Source organism: Heterodontus francisci, chromosome 48 (assembly GCF_036365525.1).
Source record: "Heterodontus francisci isolate sHetFra1 chromosome 48, sHetFra1.hap1, whole genome shotgun sequence".
Taxonomy (NCBI): Eukaryota; Metazoa; Chordata; class Chondrichthyes; order Heterodontiformes; family Heterodontidae; genus Heterodontus; species Heterodontus francisci.
In genome coordinates, this window is record NC_090418.1 from 15,796,424 (window position 1) to 15,810,777 (window position 14,354).

Sequence of the window (14,354 nt, forward strand, 5' to 3'; positions counted from 1 at the left end):
CTCAGTCCTCGTTGATTGGTGCAGTAAACTACACAGCCGTACCGATTAGCTTCCAAATTTTGTCCCAAATTTTCCAGAAACTGGGAGAACAAGAATTCTGATTTCAACCCAGAGTAAAACTCTGTCATTGTACAAGCAGATAAGAGCCCCAGCAACATGGATTGCAGTAGTAGCTCCGTTAGATGGAAAATTATTGAATGTAATAGTTTAGAATCGATCTGCGCCTTCACTTTAGAAATATTTCCATTTACAAAGGTAATATAAGGTTTACATAAAACAGGCTTCACCGAGTTTTGAACTTGGTTAGTTGGATTTCGCACTCCGAGTGCTCATCAGAAAACGTGCAGCTGGATGGAGGTGGTAAGAACAAAGGTGACAGGAGCAGACATATTTCAGGAAAGAGGGCCCAGGACAGGTCATGGACCTGAGCAGAAGGGGCAATATGTATTTGGCGTATCCTCCAAATAACAAAGAAAATCGTAGATTGGCATCAAAAGGCAGAAACTAATTGATTAGGTGGTGAGTATTACTAATTCTTGTCTTGTCACTCGAAATTAGGGCAATGGGTTCGACTAAGAAATTTGATTGGTAGTCTAATAGAAACACGGCAAGGTGTCTCACTCCCATCGAATCGACATCCTGAGATGAACGAAGGTTAAAGTAAATAGGCGAATTACTGCTGTTCAGAATATTGAACAAAGAACAAAGAACAAAGAAAATTACAGCACAGGAACAGGCCCTTCGGCCCTCCAAGCCTGCGCCATTCCAGATCATCTTTCTAAACCTGTCGCCTATTTTCTAAGGGTCTGTATCTCTTTGCTTCCTGCCCATTCATGTATCTGTCTAGATACATCTTAAAAGACGCTATCGTGCCCGCGTCTACCACCTCCGGTGGCAATGCGTTCCAGGCACCCACCACCCTCTGTGTAAAGAACTTTCCACGCATATCCCCCCTAACCTTTTCCCCTCTTACTTTGAACTCGTGACCCCTAGTAATAGAATCCCCCACTCTGGGAAAAAGCATCTTGCTATCCAACCTGTCTATACCTCTCATGATTTTGTACACCTCAATCAGGTCCCTCCTCACCCTCCGTCTTTCTCATGAAAATAATCCTAATCTACTCAACCTCTCTTCATAGCTAGCGCCCACCATACCAGGCAACATCCTGGTGAACCTCTTCTAAACCCTCTCCAAAGCATCTACATCCTTTTGGTAATGTGGCGACGAGAACTGCACGCAGTATTCCAAATGTGGCCGAACCAAAGTCTTATACAACTGTAACATGACCTGCCAACTCTTGTACTCAATACCCCGTCCGATGAAGGAAAGCATGCCGTATGCCTTCTTGACCACTCTATTGACCTGCGTTGCCACCTTCAGGGAACAATGGACCTGAACACCCAAATCTCTCTGGACATCAATCGTCCCCAGGACTTTTCCATTTATTGTATAATTCACTCTTGAATTGGATCTTCCAAAATGCATCACCTCGCATTTGCCCTGATTGAACTCCATCTGCCATTTATCTGCCCAACTCTCCAATCTATCTATATTCTGCTGTATTCTCTGACAGTCCCCTTCACTATCTGCTACTCCACCAATCTTAGTGTCGTGTGCAAACTTGCTAATCAGAGCACCTATACTTTCCTCCAAATCATTTATGTATATCACAAACAACAGTGGTCCCAGCACGGATCCCTGTGGAACACCACTGGTCACACGTCTCCATTTTGAGAAACTCCCTTCCACTGCTACTCTCTGTCTCCTGTTGCCCCGCCAGTTCTTTATCCATCTAGCTAGTACACCCTGGACTTCATGCGACTTCACTTTCTCCATCAACCTACCATGGGGAACCTTATCAAACGCCTTACTGAAGTCCATGTATATGACATCTACAGCCCTTCCCTCATCAATCGACTTTGTCACTTCTTCAAAGAATTCTATTATGTTGGTAAGACATGACCTTCCCTGCACAAAACCATGTTGCCTATCACTGATAAGCCCATTTTCTTCAAAATGGGAATAGATCATAACCCTCAGTATCTTCTCCAGAAACTTCCCTACCACTGACGTCAGGCTCACTGGTCGATAATTACCTGGATTATCCCTGCTACCCTTCTTAAACCAGGGGACAACATTAGCAATTCTCCAGTCCTCCGGAACCTCACCTGTGTTTAAGGATGCTGCAAAGTTAACTGTTAAGGCCCCAGCTATTTCCTCTCTCACTTCCCTCAGTAACCTGGGATAGATCCTATCCGGACCTGGGGACTTGTCCACCTTAATGCCTTTTAGAATACCCAACACTTCCTCCCTCCTTATGCCGACTTGACCTGGAGTAATCAAACATCTGTCCCTAACCTCAACATCCGTCATGTCCCTCTCCTCGGTGAATACCGATGCAAAGTACTCGTTTAGAATCTCATCCATTTTCTCTGACTCCACGCATAACTTTCCTCCTTTGTCCTTGAGTGGGCTAATCCTTTCTCTAGTTACCCTCTTGCTCCTTATATATGAATAAAAGGCTTTGGGATTTTCCTTAACCTTGTTTGCTAAAGATATTTCATGACCCCTTTTAGCCCTCTTAATTCCTCGTTTCAGATTGGTCCTACATTCCCGATATTCTTTCAAAGCTTCGACTTTCTTCAGCCGCCTCGACCTTATGTATGCTTCCTTTTTCCTCTTAGCTAGTCTCAAAATTTCACCTGTCATCCATGGTTCCCTAATCTTGCCATTTCTATCCCTCATTTTCACAGGAACATGTCTCTCCTGCACGCTAATCAACCTCTCTTTAAAAGCCTCCCACATATCAAATGTGGATTTACCTTCAAACAGCTGCTCCCAATCTACATTCCCCAGCTCCTGCCGAATTTTGGTATAGTTGACCTTCCCCCAATTTAGCACTCTTCCTTTAGGACCACTCTCGTCTTTGTCCATGAGTATTCTAAAACTTACGGAATTGTGATCACTATTCCCAAAGTAGTCCCCTACTGAAACCTCAACCACCTGGCCGGGCTCATTCCCCAACACCAGGTCCAGTATGGCCCCTTCCCCAGTTGGACTATTTACATACTGCTCTAGAAAACCCTCCTGGATGCTCCTTACAAATTCTGCTCCATCTCGACCTCCAAGTGAATCCCAGTCAATGTTGGGAAAATTAAAATCTCCTATCACTACCACCCTGTTGCTCCTACATCTTTCCATAATCTGTTTACATATTTGTACCTCTATCTCACGCTCGCTGTTGCGAGGTCTGTAGGACAGCCCCAACATTGTTACCGCACCCTTCCTATTTCTGAGTTCTGCCCATATTGCCTCACAGCTCGAGTCCTCCATAGTGCCCTCCTTCAGCACAGCTGTGACATCCTCTTTGAGCGATAATGCAACTCCTCCACCCCTTTTACCTCCCTCTCTATCCCGCCTGAAGCATCGATATCCTGGGATATTTAGTTGCCAATCATGCCCTTCCCTCAACCAAGTCTCAGTAATAGCAATGACATCATACTCCCAGGTACTAATCCAAGCCCTAAGTTCATCTGGCTGACCTACTACACTTCTTGCATTAAAACAAATACACCTCAGACCACCAGTCCCTTTGCGTTCATCATCTGCTCCCTGCCTACTCTTTCCCTTAGTCACGCTGACTTCATTATCTAGATCCTTACAGGCTTTAGTTACTACCTCCTTACTGTCCACTGACCTCCTCATTTGGTTCCCATCCCCCTGCCACATTAGTTTAAACCCTCCCCAACAGCGTTAGCAAAAGCACCCCCAAGGACATCGGTTCCAGTCCGGCCCAGGTGTACACTGTCCAATTTGTAATCGTCCCACCTCCCCCAGAACCGGCCCCAATGTCCCAAAAATATGAACCCCTCCCTCCTGTACCATCTCTCAAGCCACGCATTCATCCTGACTATTCTGTCATTTCTACTCTGACTATCAAATGGCACTGGTAGCAATCCTGAGACTACTACCTCTGAGGTCCTACTTTTTAACTTGGCTCCTAACTCTCTAAATTCTGCTTGTAGGACCTCATCCCGTGTCTTACCTATATCATTGGTGCCTATGTGCACAACGACAACTGGCTGTTCACCCTCCCCCTTCAGAATGTTCTGCAGCCGATCTGAGACATCCCTGACCCGTGCACCTGGGAGGCAACATACCACCCGGAAGTCTCGTTTTCGACCACAGAACCACATATCTACTCCCCTTACAATTGAATCCCCGATGACTATAGCCCTTCCACTCTTTTTCCCGCCCTTCCGAACAGCAGAGCCAGCCACGGTGCCATGAATCTGGCTACTGCTGCCTTCCCCTGGTGAGCATCAGTATCCAAAACGGTATACCTGTTGTGGAGGGAGATGACCACAGGGGACACCTGCGCTGCCTTCCTGCTCTTTCTCTGCCTTTTGGTCACCCATTCCCTTTCTCCCTCAGCAATCCTAATCTGCGGTGTGACCAATTTGCTAAACGTGCTATCCACGACCTCCTCTGCATCGTGGATGCTCCAAAGTGAGTCCACCCGCAGCTCCAGAGCCGTCATGTGGTCTAACAAGAGCTGCAGCTGGACACACTTCCTGCACGTGAAGGAGTCAGGGACATCAGCCGTGTCCCTGAGCTCCCACATTGAGCAAGAGGAGCATAACATGAAGGCATACTTAACTGTCTTGTACTCGACCAGGACTTGTTTCGCCCTTCTCATGGAAGGGGGCAAATTGGGCCAAATATAGCTTGCATAAAGTGGTGATTCACTACAGTCAAAGTTCACAAATGCACTAAAGGATTGGAGTAGACTAGCGCTGCTCGTTTAAGATAATAAGCAGGTAAAACACGGCACCATCCGTGAGAAGATGGAGAGAGCGATAGGATCCGGAATCTGTAACTAGACACTATCACCAGTTAGGAATTCACTAAACGGTAGGCTCCCTTGGTGAGAGAATCACCGTCCAACAGTGATAAAGCCCTGAAATTTAGTGATGCGATAATGACTCACAAACGCTTGATCTGATGGTTTCAAATCTGTCTTCTTTTTCATTGTGCGGAAAAATTAACCTTTTATTTTAAATTGTGGAAAAATCACTTCTCGATAATGTCCAGGACTCTGCATTTAATTGTGACTGGCGATTGTTGCAATATTGCCCACATTACAACAGTGATTCCTTTCTGTATAACAGACATATTTCGACTGGTATCAGCAACTGGAATAGATGCTTCGGTGAAGACACTGAAACTTCGGTGTCAGTTTCCATCAGACACTCCTTGAAGGCACGGAGTGTCTGATGGAAGCTGAAAATTACGCGAGGGTTTAAGATCTTAACATTCTTTTGTTTAGCTTCTTGTTTGAGTTTTTTTATTCATTGTTCCTCTCTAATGGAAGCAAATTTGTTTAATCTTTTGTTTGATGATACTGGGCTAACCCAGTGTATTTTATAGTTTTAGTAAGAAACGACATTTATGGAAATTCTTCTCAGGATTGTGGGACTCATAAGAGTCTAAGAAGGTGCAGCATTAACCTAGTCTTTGGGGAAGTTTCTAATTGGAAATTTCGCTGTTACTGTCAAAAATCTTGGAGTGGAAGCTGTTGACTTCACCTGTTTGTTCAGTGTCTATAAATAAGCACAGGCAGCATGGGACCCACTTTTCTGACCCAATTAGCTTTTTTCTCATATAAAGAATGGAGATCTTCTCAATGTGTCAATCGGAGAATTTCTTCCAGCACCAACAACAAACATCGAATCATCGACTCTTACCGAAAGGGAAAATAATGTCTCTTCCTTTTCTGATAAAGCTCAAGATTCTTTGGGTGCTTTATGATATAGAAAAGATTTACTACCCCATCTTGGCTGGGATTGGTGTGCCGGGTATGTTATAACTGGGACTGGTAATTCAGTAAATGATATTTAAGAGTATATCTTAGTCCACGCATCCAGATCTTTATTGTGTTACTTTCTCTCTATTACACCACTTCAGAATTTGGGCAGTGAATACATGTGAAAGACACTTCAATGGCTGTGAAGTGCTTCTCGATTTATGGAATTTGTGATCAGTATCTATCGATGAAAGTTCCTCTTTCCTTCCTTCTTGTGTATGTCTTTCTTCTTTTCCTTCTGTCTTTCTCTCTTTATATTGTTCTTTCTATCTTTGGTGGTAACCTGTGTTCCATGGCTATGAACTCTCATTCACTAATATCAATTTAATGGCCATTATTCGATCCATTTCAGATAATATCAATATCCCAGTGTTCCTTCAGACTATGGAAGCCATATTACTGGCTCATTGACCGAACTAAAAGTGTACATTTATCTGAAAATTCTGAGACCAAGTGTTAGATGAGAAAAATGCTCTAATACTTCACCATATTTCAAATTCAGCTGCTTTCAGTTCATTATTTCGTTGACTAAATCAGTGCTAACAGATTAATGACAAGAACAACGATGCTTCCCATATCTTGCTTTCGATCAATTCCTCCCCGTCGTTTGTTTCGCTGTCTTGGGAGATTTCTCTTCGAATTTTAAGTTTGAGTTACTGTTTATTATTATTCATCTCATTTAATTGTTGTTTTCTTAAAATTACGAATGATTAATGTACATGTGACTCTGAAAATCTAATTACCAGGAAGTGAGGCATTTCTGTAACTTGGCATTGATCTACCATCGGGGATACAGGAACTGAGCATCAGACTGGGCATCACGTTAAATGAACAAAACAAACAGGAATTCAATATTTAATATTTTGCAACAGGAGCAAAAATGTGGAACAATCACATGACAGCCTTTGGACTGGAAGTTTTAATGTGTGCCTCTGTGCAAAAATGCTAACTGCCCTGAATAATTTACCACAGTCAATGTGTGAGCATGCAGAGTGGGTACTGTTAACTCACTATCCCATTCAGAGAGCACCATCGAGTGTCCAGTTCTCTTAGCTCCCTGGCGTATTTTTATCACCTCCCCACCCAGTGCTATTGAGCAATGTTACAGGTGGACCTTTCAACGATGATGGTAAGAATCAATTCTTTTCCCAGTAATAGTAGTGAAAATTTGGAACTTTATCCCACCTCCCAAATGCCAATGAGACGAGGTGATTTGAATGTTTCAAAACTGAGACAGGTAAGTTTTCCATAGGCGAGGCTATTATGGAACCAAAGTATGTAGATGGAATTCAGATACAGATCAGTCGGGATCTAATTGAATGAAGGAAATGGTCCAAGTGGCTGAATGGTTTATTCCACTTCCTGCCTCCCTATTTAAATGTAGCTCCGATTTCCAGTGTTTTTTTTTTGTTATTTGTATTTATATTTGACTTGTACTGCAGAGCAAGCTGTGTCCCTAGCCAAGCTGTTCCAGTACAGCTATAACACTATCATCGACCCAACGATGTGGAAAAGTGCCCAGGTATGTCTTATCCACAAAAATCAGGACAAATCCGATTGGGCCACTTACCACCCCATCCGTCTCCACTCAATCACGAGCAAAGTGAAGGAAGGTGGCGTCGACAGTGCTATCAATCGTCACGGAAACAGCAATAACCTGCTCACCGATGCTGTGTTTGGATTCCAACGGGGCCAATCGCCACCTAACCTCATTACAAACTTGTTCAAAAATGGACAAAAGAGCTGAACTCAAGAGGTGGGGAGAGAGTCATTGCCTTGCACACCAAGGTAGCATTTGAGTGAGTGTGGCATCAAGGAGCCCTAGCTAAACTGAAGTCAATGGGCATCAAGAGGAAAACTCTCCACTGGTTGGAGTCATACCTAGCAAAAAGGAAAGTGGTTGTTACTGCTTGAGGCCAATCATCTCAGCTCCAGGACATCACTGAAGGAGTTCCTCAGGGTAGTGTCCTCGGCTCAACCATCTTCAGCTGCTTCATCAATGACCTTGCCTCCATCATAAGGTCAGAAGTGGGAATGTTCACGAATGATTCTGCAATGTTCTGCACAATCCACTATTCCTCAGATAATGAAGAATTCCCTGTCCATATGCAGCAAGACCTGGACAATATTTAGGCTCGTGATATTAAGTGAGAAGTAATATTTGTGCCACACAAGTGCCAGGCATTAACGATCTCCAATCACAGAGAATCTAACCATCCCCCTTTGACAATCAACAGCACTACCAAGGCCTAATGACCAACTGTCAACATCCTTCGGGTACCATTGACCAGAAACTGAACTGCAGCAGTTGCATTCATACTGTGGCTACAAGAGCAGGTCAGAGACTAGGAATTCTGCAGCGAATAATCCACTTCCTACCTCTCCAAAGCTTGTTCACCATCTACAAGGTACAAGTCAGGTGTGTGGTGGAATACTCTCCATTTTCTTAGATGATTGGTGGGCCAACAACAGTCAGCAAGCTCAACACCATCCAGGACAAATCAGCTCACTTGATCGGCACCCCATCCACCATCTTCACTCCCTCATAACTGACGCACAGTGGCGGTGAACTGTACCATCTATAAGATGCACTGCAGCAATTCACAACATCTCCCGTGACAGCACCTTCCAGACCCGCGTCCTCTAACACCTAGAAGGGCAGGGACAGCAGACGCATGGAACATCACCACCTGCAAGTTCCCCTCCAAGTCATACACCATTCTGACTTGGAAATATATCACTATTCCTTTATTGCCGCAGGATCAAAATCCCGGAATTCTCTCTCTGACACCAATGCAGGTGTACCTACACCAGATGGACTACAGCGGTTCAAGAAGGCAGCTCACCACCACCTTCTCAGGGACGATTAGGGATGGGCAATAAATGCTGCACATGGAGCGCGGCCCAAATCTCATTAAAGAATGAAATTAATCTAAAAACACATTCTGCTATTTAAACATGTTTCATTTGATCCCGTTGTGTCACTTGATTGCTAATTCATTACCGTTTTCTCTAATTACAAAACTTATTTTCAGGACATTTTGTCACAGGTAACGTCATTTCATTCCAACACTGGGTGCAAAGGCAAGCTGCAGATTTCTTGACTCATTTCAGTTTAGTGCGAAACACGTTAATAACATCTTCCCTTATTGCGGTGTTTGGTGAATAGTTCTGTTTTCTCTCCTTGCTTACAGTTAACATGGTGACCATTGTGATCCTGTCTCGAAGAAAGTGCGGTCTCTCCAAATGTCTCACTCGCTATCTAGTTGCGATGGCAGCAGCAGACCTGTTGGTCATTATCCTCGATCTGATCCTAAGGCAGATTCCTATTGTTTATCGGAATGAATGTACTTTTCTTATTTTTGTGAGAGTTTGTAATATCCACGCAGTCCTGCTTTACGCTGCCACAGACTGTTCTGTCTGGTTCACCGTCACTTTCACCTTTGATCGATTTGTGGCCATTTGTTGTCAGAAGATGAAAACTAAATATTGCACCGAGAAAACGGCCACTGTGGTTCTCGGAACAGTGACTGTGCTGAGCTGTTTGAAGAACATTTTCTGGTATTTTCGGCACAGACGTCAATATTCACTTTCTAACAATCCCTGGTTTTGCTACGTGCCGTTAGCTGTATCTCGTTCGTTGGCCTGGGCTGCCTTTGAATTAATGCATTACATTTTAACACCTTTTGTCCCATTTATTTTGATTCTACTATTCAATGCACTGATGGTCAGAAACATTATAGTAGCCAACAGAGCCCGCAGGCGGCTCCGGGGTGGGAGCAGTGGGGAGAGTCCCAGTGACCCAGAGATAGCGAATCGAAGAAAATCCATGATTTTACTGTTCGTTATATCGGCGAATTTCATCCTGTTATGGGTGGTGTTTATGGTGTGTTCCATTTTAAAACGGTTAGAATACTTGTGGTACATATATACTGTTCCTCTGCCCACATTTGTACCGGAAATAGGCTTCATGCTCCAACTCTTGAGTTGCTGCACCAACACGTTTATTTATGCAGTGACCCAAAGTAAATTCAGGCAGGAGTTGTGGAATGGAGTGAAATATCCTCTCGCTATGATAGTCAAATTTATCCGATGAACAGATCTCACATTTTCTAACACTGTTACGGAGACCTGTGTTGTGTTCTGTAGAATTCACTGCCGGGTGTCTTTAATTCTCCGCATTTTCTGAAATATTTCACAAATTATTAAAATCTGAAAGTAATTTGACGTAGTTCTGGAACATTTTCCCGAGGCATTCGTTATCAACAGACGAGTTTCCAACCAGAGGGTGGTTCACTGAGTACACAGATGCATCTGCGCACACATTCCAGGGGTATTTTGGGATTGAAAACCTGGTGGGAATTTTTTTTCCCGAATACACCGCCAAGAGAGTCGCTGGGTGTTTAAGTATTTCAGTGTTGACAAGTTTCTTTGATCTTTGCTTTCTTATGAAACAAGACAGTTTTAAAAGTTAGGACAGGATCAGGAAGAATGTCAAGGCAGCAGGAAAGAAAGGGGACTGGGAAGGATGTTGATCTCTGCACCGCCAGAGAGTAAAGGATCAATATTTCGACATTAAATTACCAGCACCCCTAGCTGTCTACCCCACACACCGCCTCCGTGTGTTCATCGAAATATGTGTTATAGTTTCCAAGCAATGTTTAAATGATTACACCGAACATATTGCATCATACTCAGTGTTCTATATCGTTTACCTGTTATTGAATAAAGCCGATTGAGTAATGAGCTGAAAGATGCTTTGCCCAGTGTTAACTTGCTGTTCCGTTCTACAAATTGCAGGAGGACATATAGAAGTCTGGGTCAGATCAAAAGGGAAAGGTCCTCATCGAGTCATGGAGTTATACAGCACAGGAACAGGCCCTTCGGCCCATCGTGTCTGTGCCGGCCATCAAGCAGCTAACTATTCTAGTCCCATTTTCCAGCACTTGGCCCGTAGCCTTGTATGCTATGGTGTTTCAAGTGCTCATCTAAATACTTCTTAAATGTTGTGATGTTTCCTGCCTCTACCACCTCTTCAGGCAGTGCGTTCCAATTCCAACCACCCTCTCGGTGAACAATATTGTTCCTCAAATCCCCTCCAAACCTCTTGCACATTACCTTAAATCTATGCCCCCTGGTTATTGACCCCTCCACTCAGAGAAAATGTTTCTTCCGATCTAACGTATCAATGCCCCTCATAATTTTGTCTTCCTCAATCATGTCCCCCCTTCAGCCTTCTCTGCTCTAAGGAAAACAACCCTAGCCTTTTCAGTGTCTCTTCATAGCTGAAATGCTCCAGCCCAGGCAACATCCTGGTGAATCTCCTCTGCACCCTCTCCAGTGCAATCACATCCTTCCTATCGTGTGGTGACCAGAATTGTACGCAGTTCTTCCAGCTGTGGCCTAACTCGCGTCTTATACAGCTCCATCATAACCTCTCTGCTCTAATATTCTATGCCTCAGCTGATAAAGGCAAGTATCCAATATGCCTTTCTAACCATCTTATCTACCTGTGCTACTGCCTTCAGTGATCTATGGACAAAAACACCAAGGTCCCTCTGACCCTTCCTGATAAATCCTTCCTAAGCTGCGGTGTCCAGAACTGAGAGGTGCCAGGTGGAAAATACTATTGCGAACCAGGCTGAATGGAGAAGGTCCAGAGGGGAAGTTTTTATTTAAGAATTAGAATTAGAACATTACAGCGCAGTACAGGCCCTTCGGCCCTCGATGTTGCGCCGACCTGTGAAATCTTCTGACCTACACTATTCCATTTTCATCCATATGTCTATCCAATGACCACTTAAATGCCCTTAAAGTTGGCGAATCTACTACTGCTGCAGGCAGGGCGTTCCACGCCCTTACTACTCTCTGAGTAAAGAAACTACCTCTGACATCTGTCCTATATCTATCACCCCTCAACTTGAAGCTATGTCCCCTCGTGTTTGCCATCACCATCCGAGGAAAAAGACGCTCACTATCCACCCTATCTAACCCTCTGATTATCTTATATGTCTCTATTAAATCACCTCTCCTCCTCCTTCTCTCCAACGAAAACAACCTCAAGTCCCTCAGCCTTTCCTCGTAAGACCTTCCCTCCATACCAGGCAACATCCTAGTAAATCTCCTCTGCACCCTTTCCATAGCTTCCACATCCTTCTTATAATGCGGTGACCAGAACTGCACGCAATACTCCAGGTGCGGCCGCACCAGAGTTCTGTACAGCTGCAGCATGACCTCGTGGCTCCGAAACTCGAGCCCCTACGAATAAAAGCTAACACACCATATGCCTTCTTAACAGCCCTATTAACCTGGGTGGCAACTTTCAGGGATTTATGCACCTAGACACCAAGATCTCTCTGTTCATCTGCACTACCAAGAATCTTCCCATTAGCCCAGTACTCTGCATTCCTGTTACTCCTTCCAAAGTGAATCACCTCGCACTTTTCCGCATTAAACCCCATTTGCCATCTCTCAGCCCAGCTCTGCAGCCTATCTATGTCCCTCTGTACCCTACAACATCCTTCGGCACTATCCACAACTCCACCGACCTTAGTGTCATCTGCAAATTTACTAGCCAACCCTTCGACACGCTCTTCCAGGTAATTTATAAAAATGACCAACAGCAGTGGCCCCAAAACAGATCCTTGCGGTACACCACTAGTAACTAAACTCCAGGATGAACATTTGCCATCAACCACCACCCTCTGTCTTCTTTCAGCTAGCCAATTTCTGATCCAAAGCTCTAAATCACCTTCAACCCCAAACTTCTGTATTTTCTGCAATAGCCTACCGTGGGGAACCTTATCAAACGCCTTACTGAAATCCATATACACCACATCCACTGCTTTACCCTCATCCACCTGTTTGGTCACCTTCTCGAAAAACTCAATCAGGTTTGTGAGGCACGACCTACCCTTCACAAAACCGTGCTGACCATCTCGAATGAACTTATTCTTTTCAAGATGATTATAAATCCTGTCTCTTATAACCTTTTCCAACATTTTACCCACAACCGTAGTAAGGCTCACAGGTCTATAATTACCAGGGCTGTCTCTACTCCCCTTCTTGAACAAGGGGACAACATTTGCTATCCTCCAGTCTTCCGGCACTATTCCTGTCGACAATGACGACATAAAGATCAAGGACAACGGCTCTGCAATCTCCTCCCTGGCTTCCCAGAGAATCCTAGGATAAATCCCATCTGGCCCAGGGGACTTATCTATTTTCACACTTTCCAAGATTGATAACACCTCCTCTTTGTGAACCTTAATCCCATCTAGCCTAGTAGCCTGAATCTCAGTATTCTCCTCAACAATATTTTCTTTCTCTACTGTAAATACTGACGCAAAATATTCATTTAACACTTCCCCTATCTCCTCTGATTCCACACACAACTTCCCACCACTATCCTTGATTGGCCCTAATCTATCTCTAGTCATTCTTTTATTCCTGATATACCTATAGAAAGCCTTACGGTTTTGCCTGATCCTATCCGCCAATGACTTCTCGTGTCCTCTCCTTGCTCTTCTTAGCTCTCCCTTTAGATCATTCCTGGCTAGCTTGTAACTCTCAAGCTCCCTAACTGAGCCTTCACGTCTCATCCTAACATAAGCATTCTTCTTCCTCTTGACAAGCGCTTCAACTTCTTTAGTAAACCACGGCTCCCTCGCTCGACAACTTCCTCCCTGCCTCACAGGTACATACTTATCAAGGACACACAGTAGCTGCTCCTTGAATAAGCTCCACATTTCGATTGTTCCCATCCCCTGCTGTTTCCTTCCCCATCCTACGCATCCTAAATCTTGCCTCATCGCATCATAATTTCCTTTCCCCAAGCTATAATTTTTGCCCTGCGGTATAGACCTGTCCCTGCCCATCGCTATGGTAAACCTAACCGAATTGTGATCACTATCACCAAAGTGCTCACCTACATCTAAATCTAACACCTGGCCGGGTTCATTTCCCAGTACCAAATCCAATGTGGCATCACCCCTGGTTGGCCTGTCCACATACTGTGTCAGAAAACCCTCCTGCACACACTGGACAAAAACTGACCCATCTGAAGTGAAAAAGCAAATAAGAGAGAGCATGGAAAGAGACTGGCAGCTGGCAGTAAAGGAAATCCCAAAGTTTTCTATAGGCATATAAACAGTAAAAGGGTGGTAAAAGGAGATGTGAGGCTGATTAGGGACCAGAAAGAGGATTTGCACATGGAGGGAGAGGGCATAGCTGAGGTATTAAATGAATACTTTGTTTCTGTCTTTACCAAGGAAGAAGATGTAACCCAGGCAATGTTGAAAGAGGAGGTAAGTCAGACACTAGAGGGGTTTAAACTTGATAAAGCGGAAGTATTAGATAGGTTGTCTGTACTTATAGTGAATAAAACACAAGGACCAGATGAGATGCATCCAAGGATAGTGAGGGAAGTGAGGGTGGAAATCACAGAGGCACTGGCCATAATTTTTCAGTCTTCCTAAGACCAGTGGT

At 44.2% G+C, this 14,354-nt stretch overlaps 1 protein-coding gene across 1 annotated transcript; it reads left to right on the forward strand.

The window, feature by feature from the left end:
* Nucleotides 1–5,762: 5,762 nt before the first annotated feature.
* Nucleotides 5,763–10,039, forward strand: LOC137357403 (probable G-protein coupled receptor 139). The gene is made up of 2 exons (XM_068023746.1): nt 5,763–5,859; nt 9,062–10,039. Exons 1-2 carry the CDS (start codon nt 5,763–5,765, stop codon nt 9,961–9,963), a joined length of 999 nt encoding a protein of 332 aa, XP_067879847.1. The 3' UTR covers nt 9,964–10,039.
* The last annotated feature ends 4,315 nt before the right edge of the window (nt 10,040–14,354 follow it).

What these genes read in the sequence shown, in the direction of transcription:
- LOC137357403 (XM_068023746.1), top strand. Translation starts at nt 5,763, where the DNA reads ATGTCTCTTCCTTTTCTGATAAAGCTCAAGATTCTTTGGGTGCTTTAT. An exon ending in GGCTGGGATTGGTGTGCCGG is followed by an intron (nt 5,860 to 9,061) that starts GTATGTTATAAC and finishes CCTTGCTTACAG; the next exon opens with TTAACATGGTGACCATTGTG.